Source organism: Aplidium turbinatum, chromosome 10, assembly GCF_918807975.1.
Source record: "Aplidium turbinatum chromosome 10, kaAplTurb1.1, whole genome shotgun sequence".
Taxonomy (NCBI): Eukaryota; Metazoa; Chordata; class Ascidiacea; order Aplousobranchia; family Polyclinidae; genus Aplidium; species Aplidium turbinatum.
This window is the reverse complement of record NC_137481.1, coordinates 6,850,005-6,873,825: the sequence shown is the minus strand read 5'-3', so window position 1 is coordinate 6,873,825 and position 23,821 is coordinate 6,850,005. Positions and strand designations below refer to the sequence as shown.

The following is a 23,821-nucleotide window of genomic DNA, read 5'->3' as shown; positions in this document are numbered from 1 at the left end:
TCGATCATTTGTCTAACATGACTTTGGAAAATTTGGTCATTTTTTGTGATGAAAATATTTCTTTTACGTGCTAGGTACTTTTGTATTTCCATTTATCACATGTATATATATATAATATATACGGTAAGACATTAATCAACTTTTGACCACTAAATCTATATATTGTATCTTCTACTGACAATAAAATGTTTTCTTTGCAATGAGTAAAATTGATTTATGTGAGTTATGTTTTTATCGACTTGAACCAAGTTCACTTTAATCTTTTAGAAAATTTTGCTAAAAATTCGGTCAATGACCATAAAAAATAACCTAGCATGTCTGGCATGGTGTAAATATACGGTATGATACTGAATATTTAATTATGTCATGGAAACATTTCCTTGTTTATTCATGCCAGTTACCATGGTTAAGGTTATTCATTTTAACCATTTTAAATTACCGTTGCGAGTGACCTAAATCATGTATTGACAGTTTTACAGTGATTTTCCATATTTATCATACTGTAGGACTGCTGTACACTCAAGCAAGAGTATAAGCACAAACCAATATGAATGAAGGGGGTGGTGAACAGGTAAATATTTCTTTTTGTGGGTTGTTTGTCTCTTTTTTAACCATTCTACTTTATAAGCTAAAATGAAATCATTGTTATGTAATTTTTATGTAATGTTATGTACTGTTATGTAATGCACAATGATAGATTTCATGTTGTTTAGATACTTATTGAAAGCATGCAACTGTGTCTTTGGTAGAAATAACAACCTAAAATAAAGGTGAACACAGACAATTAATGCGGGATAACAATCTACCATGACGGATGATAAAATGTATAACAACAAAATTTAGCAGTATTTATCATCAATTCATCATTCATCGAGTTACCCTTAAGGGCTCTTAGTGGAATCATTTTTCTTGATTGTATTTGTTTTATTAGATACCAACAGCATCAGCCAATTCTGGGAAGCTTTCATTGTCTAAAATCCTTTCATCCAATGACCATGGAAAAGAAGCTGGTAGAAAAAAGTCCGTAAAGTATGAAGACATGAAAATTTCCAAAAAGTCAGGAAAAAATAAAAAACATGACAAAGCCATTGCTCATGAAGTTCAAAAAAAAATACACAAGTGTAAAGAAATGCAAGAAAAGCGTTTGGATTTAAGCAAGTTGGATTTAGTGTCACTGTCAGCCAATATAAAAGATATGACAGGCTTGACGGAACTTTTTTTGTACAAAAATAAACTTACAAAAGTACCTGATGAGCTGGGCTTGTTGGTGAACCTTTTGACATTAGCTTTGAATGAGAACCATCTGATGAGTCTTCCTTGTTCGCTTCAAAACCTCACGCAATTAAAGATGCTTGATTTAAGGTGATGTATTAATGCTGGTTTGATAATAATTCACTGTTTAAGTTTAATGCCATCTATGGAATAATGAAAAGTTTGGATTAGCACTTTCATCAATGTAGTATATATTGTATATTACAGCTTTTTTTTTGCAAAGTGGTGAATTGATATTTTACAGTTGTATTATTTTAAAATGGTTGAGGATGGTTATTTCATAGATCGTTTGAATTCTAAAACATGATTATTTTGAAAATGGGCTTCATTTAATATTCTGTGATAGTGCATGTAATCTCAAAAAGTGCACATGCATTTAGGTGATTTCAGGCTAATGACGTTAAAGGCATTCATTTAATTTGAATAAACTTGATCGAAAGATTGCAATATGCAGCTGGATTTATATTTTATAGAGTACAGTAGTATGGTACAACATTTAAACATGTATATGTTTCATATAATTTTATTCTAAAATTGAAAAAACCACTTTGTAGTTAAAGGGTTGGCTATCAAAGTCAAGAAGCATTTTGTACTTTCATGTAGTACGTTAAGTGAATTTTTTTATACCTTTGCTTTTAATGTATATATATCACAACACAGGAAGTAAGTAACTGGTGTTCCCAGGTAGCAAGTGTGTGATAAAAGCACTTGATGCATAAAAACTGTTTATTAATAGTTATGTTTACAGACACAACAAGTTACGAGAGATTCCGAGTGTTGTGTATCAAATGAAAGCATTACAAATGCTCTATCTGAGATACAACAAAATCACAACTATCGATCCTGCAATTGAGAATTTAAGAAATCTGACACAGCTTATTATTCGTGAAAACAAAGTTAAGAAAATCCCATCTGAAATAGGTTTGAAATTTGTGTTTCGGTTTACTGAGTAATTTTTAAGGTTGAACTCTCTGGGTGGCAGTTAACCATTCAACCAGCACATTGTTTGTTATCTGATATTCAGATTTTTATGTTTCAGTTAACCTAACAGCATATAAGTAACATTGCGTATGCATTTTTTACACCTTTTTATCAAGTTTGTATAAATCTTTGCTGCCAGGTTCTGACGGATTACCTACTAAATCCTTGCAGATCATTCGCAATGTTAGAAGTGACCACAAGCGAGTGACTGATTTTCTATTTAACCTACTTTGTTAAACTATTTTTTATAGCTTTTAGCTTTGTGTCCTTGCCAGTCTGCCACAAAAACTCCTCCTCCCGTTTACACAATTTTACAATCCACAATCCATTCATTGTGCTTAAAAAAAATGTTTTGTCGAAGTAGTTCAAAGTGAAGCAGTTGTAAAGCACAACTTTTTGATCTTTTTCATAATGTATTTATATTTGTACAGGAAAATTGACGCAATTAGTCAAGATAGATGTATCTTATAATGAGTTGGAGGATATTCCGGAAGAAATTGGAGAATGCAAGCTGGTCACTCTGCTCGATCTTCAATATAACAAGCTTACATCTCTACCAGAATCTTTAGGTATCTTATTATCTTGTATGATACCGGTACTGATAAACTCCTTGACTGTGGATTTTGTTGACTGCTTGTAACCTTGTTATGCAGATTTCAATTCGGTTGATATGTACAGAAGTTTTAAATGTTTTTATCATGCCCAAAATTTTTCATGCAGAGTTATATTAAAAATAGTTTATTCCAGCCAGTTTTGATTTCAGTCATAGGTTTTGCATGGCATTGCTGTATCCGTGGATCGTTGGCTTGGGTTAAGGATGTCTTATGTTTAGGAAATCTGGTCAAGCTTAATCGCCTTGGAGTGAAATATAATCATCTTCTTGGCTTACCGAAGTCCTTACAAAATTGCGTGTTGCTCGATGAACTGAATCTGGAAAACAACAACATTGAAACTTTGCCAGATGTGAGTTTGAAACCTGGTGAATTTTAAACTCACGAGTTTCACCTTCAAAACAACAGGCTAAATATTTTTATGCTTGCAGGGATTCCTCAGCAGTTTAACCAACCTCACCAGTTTGACGTTGGCCAGAAATAAGTTTTTGTCCTATCCTGTTGGAGGACCGTCCCAGTTCACATCGTTAGTGACTCTTAATATGGAGCATAACCAGGTAATCTGTTCACTTATTGGTAACTATGTTATTCATTTGTGGTTTGTTTCTATTTGGGCTGTTTCTTTTGATATTAACATCAATTTTTAAGAGCATAGTTATTCAGATAGCAGTTTTGCTTCAAATGACCTCGCTACGTCTATCCATTGCATGATTTTCTTTGTGTGGACCATGGCCACCTGGAGATGTGGCCTGATTTGTCACATTTTGCAGATTTTGATTACAGCTACTGCTAGTGTTTGACTAACATTTTCTAAGATTTTTTGCTTTTTTCTGTCTCCTAATGATATAAAAGCTTTTTGTGGCCTTGGAGAAGCAATAGCAAATGAAAAAAAGTAAGCTGAAAAACGCTGAATCAGACTGTTATTGAAAAATTAACAGTCTGACTGAAATCTTTGAAATCAAATTTTCTTTGTTTTTCAACATGTGAGGATGTTAAAACCTATTGTGTCATCTGGTGAAAACAGTAAAGAAACCGTAAAAATATAATTTTTAGAAAAATTGATTTAACCATTCGCCCAAAGCTAGCAAACTCTGGAAATTTCTGCAAAATGTGACAAATCAGGCCGTATCTTTAGGTGGCCATGTGTGGACTAACACGGTGTATATGTGTATCACCTTTATACAATTTTACATGAAGGTCTTTTACCACTACAGGACAGATACAAGGAATGGTTTTGAAGTGATTCTCGTTAGAAGCTGCATTGCTACTGACCGCTCTTCCAGTTTATTTACTGAGTCGTAACACTTAACAGTTTTAGCAAATCTTTGCATTAGAAGAGTTTTCGAGTGCCCCACTGTAGACATTGTCCCTGTTTAGAAACTTAAAAGACTTAAAAATACAGTAAATTTAGCTTTACGCCTTTCAGTTGCACCTCCTATTTGACTGTAATTGGATTGTTTGTGGCCTGATTTCTTGTCAAATGTTTGTTGTTACTTTTTAAAAGTTTTTTTTCTGGTCATACGAATTGAAAAGTTTCATTTGATTTTTGATAACATTGATATCCGTGCGACAGCACTTCTCGTCTAGCAGTTTGACATTTGTTGGTAAATCACAACTTTTGAAAAGTTGCTGAAAATTTAGTCGACAGATATTGATTTAACATCTACAGACGTTAAATTATTGTCAAAAAAGGATATTTACTGGCTGGCTGGTACGAGGAAATCCGTATTTGAGAAGCGAATTTGCAAAATCAGCAAATCATTTGTTAGACTTCATTCTACTTGTCACAGGTTTCGAAAGGATCAAAACAACAGTCCCGCCCGGTTTCGAAAGTGTTTTGTTAGCTGAGATTTGATCTTTCTTATGGTCACAATACAAAATACGAGAACACAAAACTCGTGGATTTCAAAGAGATTCTCCGTTTAGCAATTGTATTTTTCTGTAGATTGTACATTGACTGTTCAAGATCGCTTAGCCATAACCTGCGACGTCATAAAGTTTTTGCTGGATTTTCTCGTTAATTAAGTTTTTCTAAGCTTCTTTCGGTCACATTGTGTTCGCCTGCAGTGGCCTGCTTGGTTTTCCCCTGGTATTATTGCTGTCAATCATAAACTGACTGCAAAGTAAACGATAAGAATATTACTTGACAATGCCACCTTCCTGCCCTGAAAAAGAAAAGCTTTGGTACATTGATTCAACGTCTTTTTTGACAAAATCTTTTTTTTTAAACGTTTGTCCTGTGTTGAATTGTATGATGGTAGAAGTTCCAGCCAGCAAATACGTATCCGCCGTCTGGGACATAAATCTCAGACGTCTGAGGCGTCGAATCAATGGAAAAAGGTTGATTTTTGATTGTTGAGCTGTAGTGTCCAGGGTCATTTCGTTCAAACTCTTCTTTGATTAAGACTTCCGTTCTTGCAAGCTAGAAAAAATTATCTTTTCACATTGGTTCAACGTCTTTAGACTGTCCCTAGCCTAGAAATTGAATGCAGACGTTGAATCAATGTAAAAAATGACAGATTTTGCTCTCTGGGTTCAAACATCCAATTCTGTGCCAAATCAACTTTAATATTATGATTTCGAAAGTTTTCTCCGTGACTGGAGACTGGGTCAGGATTGCGATTAGTTTCTACAAGAGTTTCACACTTTTTGCTAATAAAATCATTAATCACACAATAATGTTATTATGGTAAGAATGCAAGTGCTATCAGCTCAAGTACTGATTGCTGTTATTCAACGTTTAGCTTTCAATAAGTTTTTTCCCTTTTGATAGAATAAAATATGAAGCCATTTGAAGTGGCCTGACTGGCCTTTATATGGAGTTGTACCGCGTTCATTCTTCATATTTCCCAGTCTGCAGAAGTTGTTGTTTTCGAACAGGGCTTTCCCTTTTCACAACGTGCCAATTCGTATTTGCTGTTCATTAATAAGGCAAAGTTCACTTCGAAACAGGGCCCCAGCAAGGCTATTGTCATCATGACAATTGTTTTTTTCCAAATCGTTTGTCTCCATTTGTAGAAAGCACTTTAAAAAGACTGTTATGTAACAATAGCTCTTTTCAAACCGTGTGCATTATAACAGTTTGTGAGCTTGTGGTGTGAAATGAGAATGCTTGAATCCTAGGATTTTAAACTGTATCTTCCTGCAGTGTATAAGAAATTTGTGCATTTATTATAATCAATGCAGTGTGTTTTGATCATCTTTTGCACGTTTACTTGCATTTCAAAATGAATTTTGAACAACTGTTATAATTCTTAGTCACAAACATAGTAGAGATAATTAGTACGTGGTTTCATTACTAGGCCTGAATGTTTAGTTGCTTACCAACTTTAACTACCAAATCAATTAATTACGATTGCCAATTACATCAAAAAAGTTTCTCGCACGTTGTCAAATTTCTCTGATTGGATTCCGTAAGGAGAAAGTGCGATTTTTGCTCTTCTGAAATCGCGGAAACGTTCATTGCATTCAGACAATTAACCAATTGCTCGGTATTGTCATTCTGTGCTCACTATGCGATAGTGGATTGTCATAGACTACGGGATAGGGTGGAGTGAAAAAAAATTTTTTTTTTCAAATCAAAAAATCAGATTAACCAAAAGTGGCGTATGGACCTAAAACCAACTTCTGAGAAGGTTTTGGGTTTGTGCCACCTACACCCAGGTGGCCCATAATTTTTAAAGGTCATCCGAGGGTCAAATTTCATGAAAATCCCATAACTTGGAAACCGGTCAAGCTAGAATGTTGGTTTTTGGCTTAAAATTTCCAGAAGGTCCATGTTTATATATGCTCTAATGCAACTTTTGTCTCTATTTTAACCACATAAGCTGATAATAATAAAAAATGACGTTTTAGTTTGAAAGCTATATAACGTTAAGAAGTGAAAATGCTATATTTGAACTATTTGCACCAATAGTTATGTGTTAAGGCATAATAGGTATAAACTGACTAAGTAGCCTACTGCTTAAAATACTTTCTAAGCAGCTAGTACAAAGGATATTATGCAAGCAACAATCATGGATATGTGACAAAAAAACTCAATCCCAAAAATAAGTAGCAAAGCCTTATTATGCAATAATGTTGCTATGCTATTTGACATTAAGTTTCAAAATTTACATCTTTACTTTCCATGAAATTGATAAGAAACTACTTACAATCAGGGTCGCATTATAAAAATTATCATGTGGTGAAAAATTATTGAAAACCTTCAACCTGAAAACATCAGGACTATCAAAGTCAGAAAATATATATTTCGACACTGATCCATTGCAAATTTGGGCAAGGCTGACTGGGCTTTGGTAAAGACCCTTGCCAACCTTAATCCACCACTGTTTGCAATGAGTGTTACAGAAACCATGACATCAACTCATTTATAATTACACGTATCCAATAGCAATGCCAATACATACCCAGGGGCTACGAGAGGGGGGGAAGTCGGGTAACTTTCCCTCCTAGCATAACATTGTAAAGGAAAAATGAGTAGTTTTTCGTTTTTTTCCACGTTTGAAGGGGACCCATTTTTGCCACTAAAATGATAGTGTACGAACTTAAAAAAACAAATTTTTGAATGAAATAGGCAGTTCCAAGCATTTTTCGATCATAGTATATGTAACTTCAAATGTATCTCATCAAGAACGAATCATTCTCGTATTAAGGTAGGCAATGTTAAACTGCTTCAAGACGTAAAATTTGATGCTGTTAAGCCTACTGATTTCTGCATCATCAATTTTCTATTGTTTTAACTTTAAAACTGGTGCTGCTGCGTTTGGCTAAGCGTGTGGCCTACTATTTTTGCTTGACCAACATAACCTTGACTTCAAAAACTGCGTTGGCCAGGCGTAAGTCTGCCCTGTTAGCTCAGTGGTTACGCGCCCGGCTCAAGATCACGCAGCGCTGGTTTGACTCTCGGGGTCATATCATTTTTGGAGTAATTGATCTACTGAAGCTTGTAATGTAGAATTGTAATCCACAAAATGCAGAAAAGCATGGATTTGAAACTGCTCAAGTAGGCTTTTTGAATGAGGCAGCTTTATTTTGAATTTCCTATGTGGCCTGGTTACACTTGAAAATGACACAAGCTACAGTAGATCAATTACTCCAAAAATGATATGACCCCGAGAGTCAAAGCAGTGCTGCGTGATCTTGAGCCGGGCGCTTAACCACTGAGCTAACAGGGCGGACTTACGCCTGGCCAACGCAGTTTTTGAAGTCAAGGTTATGTTGGTCAAGCAAAAATAGTAGGCCACACGCTTAGCCAAACGCAGCAGCACCAGTTTTCAAGTTAAAACAATAGAAAATTGATGATGCAGAAATCAGTAGGCTTAACAGCATCAAATTTTACGTCTTGAAGCAGTTTAACATCGCTTACCTTAATACGAGAATGATTCGTTCTTGATGAGATACATTTGAAGTTACATATACTATGATCGAAAAATGCTTGGAACTGCCTATTTCATTCAAAAATTTATTTTTTTTAAGTTGGTACACTATCATTTTAGTGGCAAAAATGGGCCCCCTTCAAACGTGGAAAAAACAAAAAACTACTCATTTTTCCTTTACAATGTTATGCTAGGGGGAAAAGTTGCCCGACTTCCCCCCTTTCGGAGCCCCTGGGTGTGTGTTGCTATTGGATATGTGTAATTATAAATGAGTTGATGTCATGGTTTCTGTAACACTCATTGCAAACAGTGGTGGATTAAGGTTGGCAAGGGTCTTTACCAAAGCCCAGTCAGCCTTGCCCAAATTTGCAATAGATCAGAGTTGAAATATATTTTTCTGATTTTGATAGTCCTGATGTTTTTACGTTGAAGGTTTTCAATATTTTTTCACCACATGATAGTTTTTATAATGCGACCCTGATTGTAAGTAGTTTCTTATCAATTGCATGGAAACCAAAGATGTAAATTTTGAAACTTAATGTCATATAACATTGTAACATTATTGCATATGAGTCTTTGCTACTTATTTTTGGGATTGAGTTTTTTTGTCACATATCCATGATTGTTGCTTGCACATCCTTTGTACTAACTAGTTAGAAAGTATTTTAAGCAGTAGGCTACTTAGTCAGTTTGTACCTATTATGTCTTAACACATAACTATGGGTGCAAATAGTTCAAATATAGCATTTTCACTTCTTAACGTTATATAGCTTTCAAACTAAAACGTCATTTTTTATTATTATCAGCTTATGTGGTTAAAATAGAGACAAAAGTTGCATTAGAACATATATAAACATGGACCTTCTGGAAATTTTAAGCCAAAAACCAACATTCTAGCTTAACCAGTTTCCAAGTTATGGGATTTTCATAAAATTTGACCCTCAGATGACCTTTAAAAATTATGGGCCACCTGGGTGTAGGTGGCACAAACCCAAAACCTTCTCAGAAGTTGGTTTTAGGTCCATACGCCACTTTTGGTTAATCTGATTTTTTGATTTGAAAAAAAAAAATTTTTTCACTCCACCCTACTACGGGATTGATGCCTGGAATGGTGTCGACTTGTAAATCTTTTTCTATCTTCCTTAAGTATCCCAGCCTACAAAGCTAGTTGTTTCACTTCGTTTAACGTTGACATGATGTCAAAATGACGTTTTAAAGGCTCGGGTCCCAGGCAGCAAAATCCGTCATTTTTACATTGATTCAACGTCTGTAGTCTGTAGATTCAACGTCTGTAGATGAATCAATGTAAAACTAACAGATTTTGCTGTTTGGGGTGGTTCTGCCCGCGACTGCACTAAACTTTTCTTTTGTCAAACGTTTCGTATTCATCAGCACCACAAGTATTAAGTTCACTGGTGCACGGCAAACTACTCTGGGTTAAATCAAACTAATTTTAGTAATTCAATTTCTTTCAGCAACAGACTGTTTCCATAACACTGGTCAACAATTTGAAACCAGCGTTCTGGTGCATGAGCAAAAAGTTTGTTTTTAGGGTAAATTTGGGTCGCTGAGTTCGAAAATGAAGTCCGTTTTCACGTAACAAATCTGTTTTTTTCACTGCAGCCATCACACTTTAAAGTGTAGGAATAGTAATAGGCGAAAACGAACTTCATTTTCGGACTTCCTACCTTCGTAAGTCCCCAAAATTTGTCTTATCTTTGTTGCCAAGTTTACAATATCTTACTTTCAATAACAATTTCATTTAGGTTAGCAAGATCCCGTTTGAAATTTTCTCTCGTGCAAAGAACCTCTCAAAACTGAACATGAGAAGCAATCAACTGACGGCTTTACCCCTGGATGTTGGCTCTTGGAGCAGCATGGTGGAGCTATGCCTCAACTCCAATCAATTAACCAGACTGCCTGATGATATCGGAGATTTGAAATCTCTGCAGGTGCGTTTTCTAAGCTATTAATATATTTTCCTATTTTATAGAAGATTGTGGTTGTACATAAAAATAAAATACTACAACATGTTTTATATAATTTACCGCGATACCGCATAGCGGATCATTTTTTTCTATTTTTAGCACTGACTAATCTTGCTTTTGCACGAATTTTGGACAGAACCGTTGCATCACAAGAGTTTCTATTTTTGTTGCTTGTTGCTTACACTGCTTGATGTAAACACATGAAAGATAGTGATTAGTTTTTACGTTGTTTAGACTGCTAAAAACTACCATTTTTAAGTGTTTTGAAAAGTGCTTGGCCTTTCATAATAGATCAATATGCATTACCATGATCTCAAGCTTTTCAACAAGCAATGGTGTTTTTGCAGTAGAAGAAGATTTGCTGCGCTTGAAACCGTGAAAGTTTCAAGTTTTTTTTTTATTAGTAAACAATGAAAAAATGCGCTTGTGCAAGTAGTAACACCGTGTTATTACTTCCACGTATTCCACAAGGTGATATTTAAAAGATTTTATACCCAAGGTCAAATCTTACGTTTGAGACATGGTTTGGGGTGATTGGCCCAATAAATTCCTTCTTCAAATACGTGCTTGCAGCGTCACAATTAACCTTGTCTGCCGACAATGACGCAGGGTGGACGAACTTGAAAAAGTTGAAACATTAGTTTGCCCATCAAAAGTAATATTTCTATAAATATCTGCCCACCCAGCAAATCAATGTCTGTAGACGTTGAATCAATATAAAAAGTGATTTGATTTGCTCTGTTCCATTTCTCTCTTTGTGGTGTGAGTGTAGAGATAAACCTTGGGAGAAACTTGACTTTGAAACCAGATTACCCTCCATTTTCTCCTCATCATAACTTCTGTAAACTTCCTAGATATAAAAACATCATTTCCCGCATTAAAAAGTAAAGGTTTTAAAACGACGTTAGTTTGCCTGAACTTTTTGGCTATTCAGTTTCAAAAATTAAGATGACAACCATGAGTTTAACTCTTGAGTTTTGTGCCCCGTTCTGTTCTTATATTTTGTTAAAACTGGCCAAGGTTTTCAGCTACTTTGCTACAGACTATGTTTAGCTGTATGCGAAACTTAACATTACCAGTAATTCTGCGTATCGTTTTCATAAATGATGTCAAAAGGGGCGTGGCCCGAAAACTTTCAAAATATCTTGATTTGTTGGTTTTATAGACCGCCTTCTGCATCATTGTCTTCGTGTAATGAATGGTGGAACATTACTGCTGTGTTTCTCGGCAGTCGAGTGTAGCAAGAATTAACAGGGACATACACGTAGTTCGCCCAGAGACTAGGCTCATCGGTATCGCACCAATAATTCATGTCGGAAAGCAGCTCTAGATCACTGCTTTTGCCAGTCAATTGAATTTTTACCTTTATGGATATTTTTAGAAATTCATAATCTCTCAAAAAGAATGATATTGTACTGTTTGGTTCATTTAAACTTAAAGTCTATCTTACGTGTTTGCAGTGTAGTTAAATTTCCACTTCCAATGGCCGACCGATGTATGTCCGAGCTATTTTGGAAAGCCTATTTTGTAAAGATGGCCACGGTTGTTTATGCCGCAATAACAAAACTTGTTTGTTGTATGAGCTTGACTATGAATACTTGGGGCAAGCATTCAGGCGTCGCAAGATGTTGAAACGATGTTAAAAAATGGCAACTTTTGTGATGTGGGTCGTAAAATCAATCGAAAAATCATTGTTACTTTTCATTTGTATAGTCCCCTTTGGCGAGTCTCAAACGCGACATTGATGCACTTAAGTTAAACATAACGAAGAACCTCTATCATTTTATTTTAGCTTGTTTGTCTCACTCAGGATGTCTGATTGTGATCTGAAAGTTTGTCTTCTGTGACTACCGTCTGTATGTTCGGCTTGCCGGCGTGCAACACGCTCAACGTTGAATGATATACAAAGGCCGATAACCTTTCTATTGGTTTGACTTTACAGAAGTACAATTTAATACTTTTAGCTCCAAGAGGGAGTGCCAAGTGCTTGTTGTGCCAACATTTGCGGTGACAGGCCGACAGAAAATTTTAAATTTTGCCTGTAATTGCTTTCTTGTTTGTCTTTGTGTCACTGCACTGGGTTTCAGTCTTCACATCTTTGCATTGTGGTGAAAGAAGGGTATTCTCTACGGCAGGGGCGTGCAACTGTTTATCGCAATGGGCCACAACGTACAATTATAATGATGCTGAGGGCCAGTCTATCGAATAACACATGAATATATATGAACAATTTATTTAATGGAAAAGTACACACAATCAAGTTACACATTAAGTTTCAGATATCTTGAAGCTCAGTTTTGTAACAAGCTCAATGTCTTTCTTGTTACCGTGAAATACCTCTTGCTGTTTGCTCAAAGATTTTTTTCAACTGCTGCATTTTGTCAACCGTAATTGACCCACAATGCTATCATAATTAGCAGAGTGTTTTGCACAGTAGTGTCGCTTGATATTGTGCTCTTTCATTACTGCTATAGTGTTTTTGACAAATCAGGCAAACAACATCTTGATTGTGTTAAACAACGAAGTAATTTATACACCACTCATTGTTGAACTTCCGCCTTTCATAATCAACCTTCCTTTTCTTACTTGTAGACATTTTTACTATGCTAAGCTTTTTGTAGAATAAATATTAATATATTCACCACACTGCACCCATAAAGTAAGATTTATGTTACTGCATCATTGCCAGAAGAACAAGGCGGTTTTCTACGACGCTTACTAATGACGCAACAATAATGCTAATGATGTAATAATGCTAAAAGTCATTAATGCTAATGATGACGTTACAAATAACAACATCCTCCGATCTAACAGTGAAAAGTATTTAAAAATAATGGGCTACTTGATGAAGAATGTGCGGGCCACGTAAATGGGTACCGCGGGCCGTGCTCTGGCCCGCGGGCCGTATGTTGCACGCCTCTGCTCTACGGCTACGTTACAAAATGTATTTTTGCATCATTATTTGTCTCTTAAAAAGGTTGTAAAAATATTAAGCTAATCAAGAGATCACATTGTTTTATTGTTTAAATTAGCAAAAAAACGATCATCTTAAAAATAGACACGCTGGCTTGTACAGAGCAATGTCGGCTTTCAGCCATAATAATAATAAAGCTATTCGTCGTGAAATGTTTACCTCGCTTTTCAATGGCCCATAAAGTTATTAACACAGTAAACCCAGAAGCTTTTATTGTGTTGGTATGTTTGTGCAGCAACTCTGCATTGCCCGGCTTGCTACTGTTGCTTATTTGTGTAATGACCCTTGCTTGTAAAGGTTACATGGCGTTCTGCGTATGCATATTGCCATTCAGCGCAAGACAATCAGCTCTCATCCGTTTGTTATTTTAAGCTACTGGGTTAATTGAAAGCCAGCAACCCTACATCAATCATTGCGTGGTGTGCAGTATAAATCACTCTGCTGTGAATATTCTAGACAGCAAAAATCCGTCATGTTTGCATTGATTCAGCGTTTGTAGACGTTGAATCAATGTAAAAATAATGAATTTTGTAGTCTGGAATAATGATATGAATCATATCACTAGCGCAAGGAGTCTTGTTTGTTCTGCTTTGTTCTTTCATTGACGCCCAGCCAGTTTGAATAAAAAGCAGCATCGAACAAAAGTCGGTCTGGGTTTACTAAAAGTGCTGAGTAGTGATTGCTTACCATTAATTTTTTTCCTCATTTTCACTGTGTATCGACAACAGACCAGGAGTATGGTTAAAAATGGCGGCTAGCAAACTGGATGACTTCTCAAAACTGTCTGGGCTTCATTTCTTTAATTGTTTGGAAACTTTAGATACATGGTTTTACATTTCATGCTTTTTGGCTATATGCAGCTGCTCAAAGTGTTCAACGGTACGCCAGCCGCCTACCTTGGCCACATGAATGATCATTGTCAATTGCATGCGCTTTTGTTGCGGTAAATAATAGTAATTGATTAACTCACATAAATGCATAATTTCAATTTTAGTTCGGGCGACACGACTCAGCCAGTAAATCAATTTCTCCTTGCAAGGACGCAATTTCGGCATCAACTTAAAAAATACAAAATAAAAAAGTAACAGACATACAGTACTTGTAAAGAAAAGGTTGCTTTCCCAACTGGATATGGATTGATTGGCACTTTTACGGTGTATCCGCTAAATGAGACAGTTGATGTTTGCAACTGCTGAATTATTCGAAAAGCTAAATACAAAGCCTGAGAAAGTGTTGTAATATACAACCGTACCAAACTAACTAGATTCTATTCTGTAGTAAAAGTATCATTTTGACGCTTGAAGCCAACGTTGCAGAATGTTAAACTGAGCATTGTGATTTCCTTAATCAGGCTGGAATTGTGAGGTTGTAATTAGCGCTGTTAGCACTGGCGTGATTTTCCCGTATAAGACATTGTGTGCAGACAACAGCGCTACAAGGCAATATCTGCCATGTTGAAATCTTATGAGCCAGTAATTTGAAAACAATACGTTTCTGGCGCGTGCTCATAGCTCGGCAGTTCACTTCGTGTTAGTTGCCAGCTCGGCACGACGTAATACATTATTTATATCATACCCGAACAGTATTTGGGTCGGCTGAATTGCTGCAATGCACGCGGCGGGTTAGTCTTATAGAGCTTTTTCGGAACACGTATCTTTTGAATAGATTTTAAACGTTTTTCATTTTAACCACTGAAAATCTGTGTCGCTGGAATAAAAACAGCTTTTCACTCAGACTGGCAACTTTTGCAGGCTGAGTTTTGTTGGCATTGTTGAGTGATCAACGCGCTGTGCAATCTGCAATCGATGCAGCAAATTCTCTACCACTTCCTCGTTCGCAAATGCTTTGCTACCAAATTTGCTACTGTAGAATGGTTAGAAACAAAAGCCTCGTTTGTTGCACAATGATATATTCTATGCATATTGTCGTCAATTGAAATGTCTTAACTTTTAGACCCGTTTCTTCTAAAGTCTGCATTTTCGAATTGTACGAGTATCTAACAAAATGTACGCATGAAGACAATGCGCTATGTTAATCAGACAGCAAAATTCTTCATTTTACAACGTCTCCAGACGAACACAGAAGATCAATGTAAGATGACGGATTTTGCTGTCTGGGGAGAGAGAATTTGTACGGCTGAGATTATCCATCATGGCCTTGCTTATGTTCTTTGTGGCAATGACTTACAAGAAACCAAGCATTCTTGTAAGAATTTTTTACAATCGAACATTGTGGATTCGATTCCCGCTGCAGCATTTTTCTTTTATATTGTGAAGTAATTAGCGGTCGGTGTATTAGCCATGCTTAGCAAAATGTAAGTTATAAGCACTGATAAGAAAGCAAATGTTTTCTCTTATCTGATGTGTTGCAGCTTTTTCGTAAATTTGCAAATTTTCCTGCTTTACCTGCTGTCTTTCTCGAGATTTATGTCAACTAATCATCCCTTGTGTGTGTTGTTTTAAATCTGACAATCATTGTAAAAATGAGACGACTTGTTAGCTGGGAAGTTGTGGTTCTCTACATCCCTATGAAGTATATTCTCTTTTTCCATGTAATTCCCAAAAGAAAATGTATATAAGAAATACGCATGTCGCCGCTGTTTGAAATTGCCTCTTTTTTTCCAAAAAAGAAACTTTTTTCAAACTTTTAAACCGATCTTCAGGTGCTGATGGTCAGCAACAATCTGTTACGGAAAGTTCCACCGACAATTGGAAAACTGGTCAATCTACAGTGCTTGGACTTGGAAGAAAACAACCTGGAAAGCCTCCCTCCAGAGATAGAGCATCTAACTCAAGTTTGTGAACTTAATTTTGTTTTGCAATCCATACGCGTTGATATTTAGCATTATGTTTTTCGTACCGTGCAGGAAGTTTGCCTTGAAGCTAAGCCAGTCTGATATCAAATGCTGCTCAATTCTAATCCTTTTGTAAATCGTTTGCAGTTGCGGCGTTCATTAAACTGGTCGGTGATCTGCCATTTACACGCACGGTCATGGATCGCTGAAGGTAGCAGCACACCATGATTCTCTGAATCGATCGGCATAGGTTCGATGCCCTGTCGGGTCATACTAAAGACTTTTTAAAAGTGAATCTTGTTTGTGCTTGGCACTCAGCAAAAGGAATAGATGCTAGATTATAATGTGCTCGGCTGCGCCTCTATGACTGTTATACTGACACTGTCTGCTTAGTAAAAGCATCGAAGAGCAACGCATATCTGCGATATATAGGCTACAACGCTATTTAAAAACACACATTATTATTTTTGCTGGAAAAAAAACGTTTGCAAATAATTTCACCATATTCCATTGACTAAAGTTGTTTCAATGTCACAAGAAGTTTCGTTTACAGCTCATATTTTTGTGTTCGTTTTAAACTCAGCAAACGAAATCCACGTTTTCGCGTAACGCAATTGAATCATATTGTTATGACGTCATCACATTACAGTGCTGCGACGTCTGCAGACAATCAGTGTAAAGAGGAGAGCTTTTGAAATACGAGTCTGATTTTTTTAAGTCATTTTTTTTTAATCGCTGAACCATTTGAGGCGTTGTACGAGCGCAAGAGGTTCATCTTTGTTGCAGAGTATCCATTTCACAATGCGCTTCACTGAACTGATTACAAAACTAACGAAATCCGTCTTTTGTCATTGATTTAACATTTGTAGACGTTAAATCTATATACAAAGAGTGGGTTTTGTTAGCTGGTAACACAATCACAAAGGCGACTAAGGGTACTGCTCACCTAACTGGAACCTCTCCACAATTGCAATGTTTTGAAATTCCGTAGTCAAAGTATGACGTCCCCATGCAAACCTTATCTTAATCAGGGGTGTATCTATAGGGGCAGAGGGGCGATCCTTTCCCCTACCTGGCAAGTAGAAGAAGGTGGAGCCTGGGCATCACTTTTTTTTGTATTTTGGGGCGAAAGTACGATATTCACGTCAAACGAGCAGCTAATGTAGCCGTTTTTAGAAATGCTTTCCTCTGGCATAAACTGGGAGCTTTGACGCTGGTTATGAGCTGCTTTTTGTCATAAACCTGATCGATTCGTTCCTGTAGGTAGGTGGTAACAACGACCTTTGGACTGCACTATCCAGTATCCAGAGTGTGTTGGTTATGTATCTTATTTTCTATGTAATTCATTTTCATGCATCGTGTTTCATTCAGTCGCCTTTCCAAGCCAGCACATCAGCCTTTTTTACATTGGTTCAATGTCTGCATCAAAAGCAATTGGAAGTATGAAAAAAAAAACGGGAAGGTCTCTGTTGATCTAAATGTTTTTTTAGCTTCGAAAGTTAAAGCTTCAAGGAAACAGACTCACTGTGCTCCCACGAGGACTCGGCCACCTCGCCAACTTAACAGTTCTGGCCGTCGGTGAAAATCAGATGAGAGATTTACCCAATGAAATAGGTGTGTGGGTTTGATATTCGGTTCAATTGTTTGAAATGTCTTACTGCTATAGTCTTCTAATCATCAATGTCTGTCGAGCCTTTCCGGACCGTAAGTTTCTTTTTGTATCACCCATTATTGATGGGGATTTCCCGCACTACGTCGAGGGTCGGCCAAAGAGAAGCTGTTGTGGCCTTCTCGTCCTAGGCACGCAAGACTTTCTGCTACATTTGATGTACGAAAAATGGCACAATCGGAAATAGTGTGGTCTGCTGTCTGTTCCTCAGCACCGCAATTGCAACAAGAGAAACATGCCACACCCCATTAGTGCATGCTCAAACAGCAAATCCGTCATTTTGCTCTCTGGGTGAAGAAAAGCCCGACGCACATGCGCGCGAAAATAAAAACTTCTGCTTGTGCTTCCAGTGATTTTGCAACTGTTGCAGTTTCTTCAGAGATGCCCAACATGCCAATGTTGTAAATTTTGCGTCGTCTGTCCAATTACATGGAACTTTTTGTCTATAATAAGTTTAAATTGTCATTGTTTTTAAACAATCGATTTTTATTTTTCGTTTTTGATCAATTTTGGACGTAAAAAATAATCACGTTTTACTTGCATTTGACGTCGTGAAATGTTGAAACAACGTATAAGTCTAACTTCTCAGTGATTGGGGATAAATTATTTATAGAATTGACTCGTTTTGATCGTATTCCGATTTTCTTTAATCCAATCAACATTTTTCTTGAAACAGCTGAAGTTGTAACTGCAACTTTTTTGTCAAGTTCCTTCGTAGAAATATCTCCCAGGACATCACAATTGTTTGAATTTAAAATGAATTTTCTGTCATTGTTATTGGTTTCATTACTTTTGTGTATTTGACGAAATATTTACGGTTGCTAGTTTAATCAAAAACTGTTGATTTATTTGCAGGAAATCTTCAAAGTTTGGAGGAATTATATTTGAACGATAACCCTCTTCAAGTCCTTCCTTTTGAGTTGGCTTTGTGCACGAAACTGGCTCTAATGTCGGTAGAGGACTGTCCTCTGTCCCAGATCCCTCAATTAGCCGTGGAAGGGGGTCCTAGCACTATAATGCAATATCTTAGGGTACAGGGTCCCTACAGGACAATGGTGTGATACAGGGTTTTTTCAGCTTACACAAGTATTCCTATTTACATCACTGTAACGTCCGGCGATGTTGAAGTGACGAAAATAGGACAACTGTCTTTTGTTAAGGTTGTTCCAAGTTTTGATTTCCGTGGAAATTACATTGTTTTCTCTCTGAAACAATGTAATTGCGACCAGGGGGTCTGCCAAGGCTTTTACCTTTTATACGAGTTCTGTAAGCATATAGTGTTATTTTTATAGTTGGTTTCTTTTTTTGTTTGTGGAATTTCCCGTTGATTTGTGAAGCCTTCAAAAGCTTTTTGCAAACAGAACCGCTGTTGTTCCAGAAAGAAAAACCTAAACAAGACTTTTGCGTCTCAGACTTACACGACTTGAACAATGCTTTCGTCAACTACGTCACAATACCGACCGATGACGTAGTTGAGCATGTTCGTTTCGACCAAGTTTTTAGACAGGACTGTTTTGCTCGAGTCGTAGTTGCTTGACAACTGAAATAGTTTGCATAATTGCTGGACATTGCGCTATGCTTTATTTCTTTCCAGCTTTCACTGTTTTCCAAATCCAAACCGCTTATTATACTGATGCAACTTGCATTTCAGTCATGGCGATCTTGTTAATTAATGCCTAGCAGAGGCCACTTTTGTTCATTTAATCTTCCCACCAATCACATAGAAAGAAAAAAGTGACCATGAAATTTGGGACTTTCACGAGTAAAGTCGCCAGAGCGAAAAATATTTTTAAAAACTTCTGTTTATCTTCCCCTAGGAACCCATTCAATTAGTTAACATTACGTTTGGTGACATACTTTCAACGTTGCACAGTTAAAGTGCAAATGTGTTTTGTTCGTTTTATGGTTAGCGATGCTAGAGTAACGTTGTTTTCTGGACGCGGAGAATGCAAGACAGATGCAGCAATTGCTGAATCATCTCTCAAATGTTGTCTCATCCCAGACAGCAAATTCTTAATTTTTACATTGATTAGACATTGAATCAACGTAAAAATGACAGATTTTGCTGTCTGGGATGTTTAATACCGTTTCTCTGAAGTCTTCATCAGCTTCACAGTCAGCAAATCAATTCTTTTTTTACATCGATTTAACATCTGCAGACGTTGAATCAATGTGAAAAAGGATTGATTTGCTGACTGGGTTTTTATTTGACCCCGACCTCTCCAGACCCCTCCCCTCTTTACGCCTGGTCAAAAATAGCCACCGCCCACCGTTCTTGCTTGTGTTGGTTTGTTTAGTAACCACAACCACCCAAAGGAATTTAAATGCAGGGTAGTAATTTAAATGTAGCTCGACTCTCTTCATTTTGCTTTAAAGAAGCTTGGTCTTCATCAGGGTCGACCAGTTGTCTGCAGTGACTCGTGAAGATACAAAGCATAAAATAAACCAACATTTTCACTTTGATCATTACAATGATATTTCATTGCGACGTCATGAATTTTTTTCTCATTGATCTATTGCCTGATTTAAATGGCATTTTTCTTATCGTTGCATGCGAGTATTTATAATAACCGGTTTTATTTCATAAAAGTTCTTTTCAAATTCGTCAAACTGCGTGCGACAATTTGCTTTGTACGCTTTTGGTAGAGTGTATGAGGCATGACTTTCATTTTCGCTCTGTTGCTGTAATTGACAGAACCATAATAATGAATTCATCAGCAATTGTTATGCCAGACACAGTTTTACACCAATTCAAACCTTGTGACTTGGTGTGAAAGTTCCTTACTCCGCCTACTACTTATTGATGAGCAATTTGCTGTAGCAGTGTTTGTTATTTTCTGTGTTCGTGTTGTCTGCGTTGCTTAAGTATTTGCACCCCGTTTCATTCTGTTGTAAGCCGCAATGCATTTCAGATACCTTTTAAGTTTTACAATTTTGGAGCTTGTTAAAGCGTGTGTTCGTTGAACGTACAACTTGGAGACTTGATAACCTTTCTTTAATTCGACTTGTAATCCCGTATTTTGTGTCCAATAGCTTGATTCCTGCTGCGTAGATAAAACATTGCGTGCATGCTTTGTTCAAGCGTCGCGGCTGGGTTCCACTATGTTACTGTTTGCAAGATGATGACATTAATGCTGAAGATTGCTACGCAGCATGTAAAACTAAGTTAATTTAAAGTCACCATCATCATCTTCATGCCTTTTTGTTTCAAACAATGTTCCATCCGTCAAGTTGCATTACTCCTGCCTGGTGCCTTTGCTTGGCTAAGGTCAAGTTCCATTAGCTTGTTTATCCATCCTTTCTGTTAAGCCTGCGGTTTTTTTCATGCATGCGCAGCAGCGCTGCCATACACTTTTATGTGCAAGTATGTTGTTTTAACTGTAGCCGTGTTATGGGATTTCATAAACGTCTTTTTGCGATCGTATCAGTTTTTGAAGTGAAGGAAAGTCACAAAACAATACTGATGCCACTATTTGGAAAAGCCTTTGTTGGATTTCCATATCTGGGTGGCGTTTCCCGTCGTAACCAAACTACACGCAGCGGTTGTATGTTCAAGTTGTTAACTTGCAGCGTATAAACAATCCAAAAGCAGAATATCATATTTCAACCTTACTTGCGCTAGAAAGTTTCGCATATGTCATTCTTTCATAAACCCTGAATAAATAAAGTTAAAAACTTTATACTAAACTTTTGTATCTGGATTGAACATGGCAACCCTGCTGTATGCTTATCAATCGATTCGCCATCTTAATTCTTATTAAAGCGATTCCTATAATGGAAGTAGCATTTTCGTCAATTCTTTGTTTATCAATGTATAAAAACCGAAAAAACAGCAACTTGCTTGCTTTATGGTTCTGTTGTTTTCTACCACTGTGGAGGCTCAATAAGCCAGCCCGTGTAGATAAGGTATCCACCAACTTTGTTTTCCATTATCTCGTTTAGTCAGAACATGCTGATATTGATTGAATAAAATCAATATTGGAAACCCTCTGCAGTATATGCATCGATGACCTTTTCCTTGCGCACATGGTCAGAGAGTTTTCTATTAAACCTTTTATTAATTATTGATTAAGACACTTTTTGCGTTATTGTCTTCAACCGAAAAGGTTTGCTTTTCCGATATGTACCACGACTTAGTTCAAATTTAAACAGTTAAACCATAAATCATTTGGGTTTATCTCTACTAGGCCTAACAATTAGGCATAACTGAGATTGACAAAAATCTTGTTTTAAACATTGTTATGATGAATGTTCTGAAAATCATGTCTCATCGCATTCCCAGACGGCAGAATCCGTCAAAATGACGGATTTTGCTGTCTGGGTTGTTGCCTGTTACTTTGCTGTGCACCCCATCGACTTGTTGTAATGCGTGCGTTTTTGCATCTCAATCACGATTGCGTTTTATTTTCTCCATCTTGCAAACGATGATAATATCACAACGCTTTTTGCCCCCTTTTTTCTGTTTCAATTTTTTCCCGAAGAAATCCCGAAAAACACAGAATTGTGTCGTCATATCAATTTATATTTCGTTCCAGTTAAATGGCTTCACTTCTAGTAAGTTTAAGCGCGATAGCGGTCATGCATGACCTCCTTCAAAGTCAAGTTATCAAAGCAAGTCGGATAATTTATTTATTGTCTTGATCCCATGACAAACAAATTAATGAGTTTTTTTGAATAAATTTGCAGAACATTAACCACTTCATATATTTTGTCATATCCAAACGCATTTTAAACTCAATTTAGATTTGGAATTGCTCTTTTTTCCAACTTTCATGACCACCAGCCTTATTTTGGTGTAAGCCTGGATTACAAATTCTACGAAAAATTGTTTGCTTGTTACTCACTGCATCCATCTTTTGGTCATCGATTTCTCGCTAAGTTTACCGCATGCGGGTGCTAAAGTGTTGATCATGCTGTGTGCGCTCCTTCTGCCAACCTTAAACACCCAGCATCTGCTGAGAAGAAATATGAAATCGTTCAATCAACTGTAGTCTTCCAACGTTTTTTATCTGAAAAAAATTATTTACATTATTTCGATGTTAAAAGGATGCAAAAATGGAAAGTTTTAGCTCGGTTTAGACTTTGTGATTTTTCGCTTCATCCAGGTCCTTGGGCAGTTGGGCACCATTCAACAGTTCTATGAGTTGACGTCATCGCATTTCAACATTGACAGCTAAAATCTTTCGTAATCGCAGTGAAGTATTTAGGCAGAGATCCTTTGCTAACGGAGGAGCATTTTGTAACCATTGCTTGTCTGTATATCGTATGCACTACTATACTTTGTTTTTAGTCGCTTTCAATGCTCTTTCGCTGAGGATATTTAATCAATAAACCTCAAAAACATATCTATGTCTATTTGAATCCTGATGATCCTTCTTTAGGTCAAACAGGCTGTCAAGAGTTTAGATAGTAATAACTATATTTGATCTATGTTGTGTGATGTGCACAGAAAGCTCTATTGTGTTGCTCAAGAACCATGCCAATGTAGATTGGGACAAGAACTAGCAATTCCTTTTTTTTTCTTATTTGAAACAATATTTCCCAAATCAATGTGAGAGAATTATGACTGAGCAGTCAAATTACATTGATTTTATTATTTATTTGCATCAGACAAAGCTGTTCATATCCAAAACAACGAAATAATACAAACTAAAAATGCATAAAAATCACAAAGAACCACTTTTGATGTCAGTTTAAAAGCTCACTGAACATGTACTGTTCCAAACTCAAATACAATGAGCTTTGGAAGAATTGAAAATTTTCAGAACGATAAAAACAATCGGATGACATCAGGTCTGATGCTTTATTTACATATCAGACTTTGAGTGGTACTACAGTATATCTCATCTGTCTCTTGGATCAGTTTGCCTAGGTTCTACTTGTCTAAGTTATAGTTTGTTAAAAATCAAATTTTTTTTAGTTTTGGTCCAGTTAAATTATCTGTAAGAACAACTAACGCAAGAAATATTAAATTAGTTTTCGCTTTGCAGAAATAGCGATTTGACGTCATATCTATGACGAGGTGCGGTTGTTCAGCCGTCCATCAGTGAGTTTTTTATTTCTGACTTTCATAACTAGGTTTGTATCAGAAGGGTTAGCAAAATGAAAACATTCCTATACTACACTTTTGCTTATAATTTTTAGTGGGCCTGTG

General features: G+C 36.6%; 1 protein-coding gene across 1 annotated transcript; it reads left to right on the top strand.

Moving 5' to 3' along the window:
- The first annotated feature begins 472 nt into the window (after nucleotides 1-472).
- On the top strand, nucleotides 473-22,990 carry LOC145778156 (uncharacterized). Its single transcript, XM_082589583.1, has 10 exons — nucleotides 473-571; nucleotides 932-1,362; nucleotides 2,021-2,193; nucleotides 2,685-2,822; nucleotides 3,086-3,216; nucleotides 3,296-3,421; nucleotides 10,009-10,194; nucleotides 15,867-15,998; nucleotides 17,489-17,612; nucleotides 18,523-22,990. The coding sequence occupies exons 1-10, from the start codon at nucleotides 548-550 to the stop codon at nucleotides 18,726-18,728; spliced, it is 1,671 nt and encodes a 556-aa protein (XP_082445709.1). The 5' UTR covers nucleotides 473-547; the 3' UTR covers nucleotides 18,729-22,990.
- The last annotated feature ends 831 nt before the right edge of the window (nucleotides 22,991-23,821 follow it).